At 39.5% G+C, this 5,595-nt stretch overlaps 2 protein-coding genes across 2 annotated transcripts in view; one reads left to right on the top strand and one right to left on the bottom strand.

The window, feature by feature from the left end:
- engase (endo-beta-N-acetylglucosaminidase) overlaps nt 1-507 on the bottom strand; it is a 31,507-nt gene extending 31,000 nt beyond the window's left edge. The window contains exon 1 of the mRNA XM_015397427.1: nt 361-507. Coding sequence (XP_015252913.1) covers nt 361-395 — 35 coding nt within the window. The 5' untranslated portion in view covers nt 396-507. The remainder of the gene's footprint in view (nt 1-360) is intronic.
- Nucleotides 508-1,420: 913 nt separating this feature from the next.
- LOC107099355 (casein kinase I isoform delta) overlaps nt 1,421-5,595 on the top strand; it is a 20,038-nt gene continuing 15,863 nt past the window's right edge. Inside the window, exon 1 of the mRNA XM_015397434.1 lies at nt 1,421-1,897. Within this exon, the coding sequence (XP_015252920.1) occupies nt 1,822-1,897 (76 nt within the window). The 5' untranslated portion in view covers nt 1,421-1,821. The remainder of the gene's footprint in view (nt 1,898-5,595) is intronic.

Here is a 5,595-nt window from a genome sequence, read left to right as displayed (position 1 = left end):
GCCCCGCCCATATAAAGTGAGCCGCTCATATTTAGCTTGTGAGGTTCGGATAATGAATGAGAGCCTGATAACAACCAGCCTCATGATGAGAAAAAAGGTGATTCATCATTAAAGACATTTTCATATCAATAAATTTAAATTATATTGCAGCTGCGTGTCTCCCTTAAAGCAAGCAATCCAGGCACAGAAACAATGTTTGGGACTAAAAGAGTTTTTGTAAAAACAATATTTTTTTTGTTTATTATTTCTTTGTTTTAGAATGAAAACTTTTAGACTGAAGTTTTTCTTGGTCTGCTGCTATAAGCTGGAGCGACATCGCATGTGGCAGAACCATCTTTCCCGCTTTTACTGCAATCTTACCAGTTTGGTTTTCTTTTAAGAGAAACAGCCTCCATCGCTTCTTCTCCTGCGATTATTTTTAGCACCTGTCGAAGCCTCTAAATATTAATTGAAGTCCGACATATAAACACGCCAAATAAGAAGAAAACAGAAAGGAAAACTTCTTCTTCCGGGTTTATTCTTTCAGAATAAAAGCATGATCTCCGGATTCTATTGTCCGAACGAGGAAGCAGTTTGAATAAAATGTTTTTAATATTTTTAAGTCAAGCTGGACTTTATTAATATCGATTTTTTTCTTTGAACGGCGAATAAATGTCTTTCTTTTAAACATTGTTATTTGGAACACATGATATACGAACTATTAAACATGTAACATTTTTCATAAAGTGATAAAAAATTATGAATTAAAATAAATGCTTAGGTTTTATCTGTAATAGTAATGAGTTACAGGGTGTCCTGATTCTCTGTATAATTTTGACCATCTGAGGATGGACAGAAGCCAGAGGAACAAAGGTGCCGATCTTTTGTTGTTGAGTGAAACCAGAGACTTTTATTTTAAGGAGATTAGTCTCTACGTGGAAAGCGCAACAAAGGGACATTAACATTGAAACCCGACATGAATGGCTGGAGTGGGATAAATTATACATAGACTGGAAAACCCACAATATGGTTTATATAAATTAAATTAATAGAAAACATGTTTTGCATAAAGCGGCATATAATAAAACAATAGCATCTCACAAAATTTCACAAGAAAATCCCGTTAAAGTTCAAAAAACAATCGACTGGACTTGGTTTCCAAGGTTTGAAGACGTCTCGTAAATCGTAACTATGCGTTGAACTGGGTTGAATGTACGTGTAACTAAAAGCATAATATTAGACTCTTTGTTGTTAATCTAAATAAACAAATCCTAGTTTAAACATGACGGGTAGGTTTTTGGTAATCGGTAATTCTATCTCATTTGAAGGTCTGGTTACCAAAAGTAGCATTTGTTGGAGGATCTTTCTTTAAAGGATCTCTGATCGTGTCCTCCCCCATCATCTAAGCAGGAAGTGACGTAACGGAGGCAGCAGTTTGCTGAGCTAGGTCCTAACACAGCAGAGAAGTACGAGCCACCGAATCCGTGCCAAAGAGCTCAGGGGATATTTTCAAAATCCGTTTTCATCCGTAAAAGTTTAAGGCGCATCGATTTTTAAAACGACAGGAGCATAAAGTACAAACATCACACTTTCTTAAAAACTTCATATTGTCGCAATATGACTTTTTCAACATTGTAAAACAAGAGGCGAAAGATTGTCGGAGAGACTTCACCCAGAGACGGCTTACAGAAGAACAAAAATTGTTGGTTGAACGGATCTCCGGTTTCGACTGGTTCGTTTAATTATTCTACTTGTAAACAAGTTGGAGGTTTGAAGCTGACCATATTTTGAATATTTTGGAGCTAGCGAGCCTGCTTGCTAGCCAACGACAAATTTATTAACATGGAGTTGAGAGTCGGAAACCGATACAGACTGGGCAGAAAAATTGGAAGCGGATCGTTCGGAGACATCTACCTGGGTATGTTTGTTTTTCACAGAAACTCGTCTGCCTGTCTGTGTTATTGTATCAACACTGTACGCAAAGTGTGAGGAAGTTGACCAACTGGTTCCCTTTTCAGGGGTTCAGAAGGAGCCCATGAAAGGCGATCAGCTGTTGTGCTCCAGTTAGCCTCCGCTGCTAGGCTAGCAGTTTCTGTAGCAATTAAGCTAGCTTTGTCGTCGTCTGCTTTAAATATTAAACAATCATTCTAATTGATTATACTTAATAAAACATATTTTAATATTGTGTTGTGTTATAACTTTATGTCGGAGCCGAAATAAATAGTTTAAACGACTAACTGTTAGCTTCTGTGCACCTAGGTGTTTTGTCCTCAGCTAGCTAAGCAATTTTTGCTGTTGTTTTTTTTAGCCTCGCTTTTACAGAACTTTAACCAGTTTTATTCTACGACATAAAATGGTCTTTTAGACCAAATCTAAGACATTTGAAGTATTTTTTGGGTGGATGTTTTATTGTTCTTTAACACACCAACCGAGTCTATTATCGGTTTAGACAGATTTCAGGTCACTGACTTAAACGATATAAAATTCGTAGCAGTGTGATCTTTATTTTTAAGATTAGCTCCAAAGAAGCGGTTATATATGAAGGCCCGGAATCAGTGTGAGAACAAGCTGTCACGAACAGGTTGTATAAATATAGCTCCGTCTCTGCTGGGTGACATAAAGACATTTCTTGATAATCAATGCTCGTTATCTGTCTGCTGATTGACATCTTTCATTTTTTTGGTGTTATAAATGGAACGTAGATTCCTACTGGGAGGAAATGTGTTATTTGTGGCTTAATTTGATCTGGCTTCAGGCCACAACAGAATCACTATTGTTTTCATATTGATACCGATAACTGATAACCGTGAATCTATAGTGTAAACTAGTACAAGAGTTGACCAATATTTTTGAATATCTACATCTGATGTATCTTGTTTACACAAAGCTCTTCCTTCATGCAAGGTCTGGGTTTAAAGCGCAGTGGGATCGAGATGTGACCATCTGTATTCCTCCAAACCCCCCCACCCCACACACACACACACACACCATCACAAAACTGACACATTCAGAGAGTTAGTTGTCTCTGAATGTAGATATAAAGGTGTTCGCTTCGATTTGACTCGGGGAGAAATGATTAAATATGCTGTTTCTCCAACAGTTGTCGATTTGTAACTCATAAAATTACTTTTTATTGCTTTTGTTGAGCTCTTTTTCATTGCATTTAATGCATCGAAGCCAAAAGCCCCATTTACACGAGCCTTTTAAAACGGTGCCGAGATCGTCCCGAGCGTGGTGATACCGAGATTACTGTTGAGTATAAATGGCATGCGGAACTGAACTGGACCAGACACAACCGATCCGCACTAATCTGGTACTAGTTCATCAGTAGGGCGGTTCCGTTCTGGTTTAAAAAGCAGATGAGCAGACCGCCTCATCTCCTTACAGTCAGGATCCAAAATTACGAAATTTAAGACATTCATAAAAATTCTAGCTTCCGTACTGTGCCACACGATGGTTCTGCTTAGCAGTGTGTTAAACCTTAATGTCCGTCGTTGTTTCCTGCGTCTGGAAGCCCTGGTTAGACTATTGTTTGTCGTGTCCATTTCCCAAAAGCTGACTTTTGTCAAGTAAATTCACCAAAGGCTGCCTTCTTCGCCTGACTCTCAGCAAATTTCCTCGGTATTACGGGCGCCACCATGTTGATTTGCTCGTTTCCCCGTAGGGAGCGGTAGTACTGTAGATCGCCACTAGGAGGCGAGGAACCGTACTAGTGTGACCCATGATTTATATTTAGAAACCAGGTCGTCTGAATGCGTGTCGCAGTTAACGCAGATATGTCCCGCCCCTTCCGCAGACAGTCTGCTGCGCCTCTCCAAAATTGTAGGTGACCGCAGACAGGAGGCCTCTGATTGGTCGATCTTCATCCGCTCTACACTATGCGTATTTCCTGTTTGGTACCTTACTGGCTTGTTTTGTTTGTATGGGCGTCATTGTAGACAAACTCACCCTTCCTTCCTCACCGCGTCGGCCGTATCTGGACCCACAGCTAGTTCCTGACGTTCCAACAGTCGTAAGGAACCAAGCTCGGCGCGGATCAGTTTTCAGTAGTGTTGCGCCGATGCCATTTTTTGGCCCCGATACCTGGCTGTGCAGTATCGGCCGATACCATAATAATGTAAAATAATTGCCGTCATGGCTTTGTCAAGCTGCTGCCTACCTTTGTGAAGCAGGAAAAAATCTAATACAAAGTGAATCCAGTAAAACTTTTTATTGCCTACCAGGAGTGGGTGACAATAGTTGAATAAACTTCTGGCTCTCAAAATGGTATCAGTGCCCTATTTGTTGTACTCGCCAATACCGATACCACCATTTTAGGGCAGTATCGGGGCCCCGTCCGATACTGGTATCGGTGCAACACTAGTTTTCAGAGGGTAGTGTAAACGGGGCTAAAGAGAAGGGTTCCTGGTCTCCCCTGTGATAATGGTTCTACAAGTTGTTCATTTTATTGTTGTTGTTGATTGTACGTTTTGGGAACTTTTTTACAGCCATTTTTTAACAGCATACCTATAATTGTTACGCAGCCGTGTACTATTAACTTCAGGTTATTTGTTTAGTAATAAAGCCCTTTTTGCTGAAGTTTAGCACCAGAATATTTCACAGATTAACTCCTGCGTTCTAAAGAAAACTGATAAAGTCTACGGTGTTGTATCTGTAGTGTTTCCAAACACTGGAGAGGTTAGATTAATTAACAGGATCCGGTGTTTCTTCCACACGACATGTTGTACAATCTGATAGAGAGCTGCCAGTCCCTTGCATAATCACTGTGTTTTCGCTTAGCTGTCCATCCTCTCCATTGAGTGGCTGATGACTAATCTGTTGTAACGTTGTAAATGAGTCAGAGCCGTGTGTGGTTCTGTTAGATCAGTTTTCCCTCTGTTGCCTTAAAACATAACAGAACAGGTTTAAAAAAAAAAAAGTAAAATTCTATTTTGGTTTCCTAAATCGCTAAAGCTACCTTTACTGTTAAAGATCAGCAGATGTCCCGGGTCATTTGTTTTGTTTCCATAAGACTGATGTTGTTTCAGAGAACTAAATCATTGCTGCCTGAAAGAGGAAACGAGTGGTTAGATGGATTACGAAGTCATCCTCTGTTCCACATCTGTTTTCTGTTTCAGTCCTTTTTAAAATGTTGTAGGCCAGTGTCCACAGGGACAGGAACTCTGCCAGGGGACAGTTTCACAAGTAGACAAAGGAAGTGGTGAATGCACATGTCCCAACCTAATCACCAGTATCAGACTGGAGCTCTAACCAGTTTAGTTCCTTTAACAGATCAACATTGGGGGTTACAGAGAAAAGAAAACAGGACAAAAGGAAACTGTAGCCTGACAGCGTTATTGATTAGTTATTTATAAAAGCCCTCTTCTTCATGTTGCCATTATCCCTTTTTTTTATCTGTCCTTAATTTGTTTTTGTTTTTTTACATGGTGGTTTTATTAAATGGTGATTATGATGGAAAACAGAAATCAAGACTCTTTGTTTCTGGTTGTTCTGATTTATGAACAGGTAAAAATCATCCAATACAGGTTTGTTAAAGCCAGATACTGATCGTTCTGACATCAGTCTAATTGTTCCCAGGATAGGCTAAAAATTAGACATTTTTTACATTTATTATGT

Source organism: Cyprinodon variegatus, unplaced genomic scaffold (assembly GCF_000732505.1).
Source record: "Cyprinodon variegatus isolate N-32 unplaced genomic scaffold, C_variegatus-1.0 Scaffold862, whole genome shotgun sequence".
Classification (NCBI taxonomy): Eukaryota; Metazoa; Chordata; class Actinopteri; order Cyprinodontiformes; family Cyprinodontidae; genus Cyprinodon; species Cyprinodon variegatus.
The sequence above is the reverse complement of the archived record's forward strand: the minus strand, read 5'-3'. Positions and strand labels throughout refer to the sequence as shown.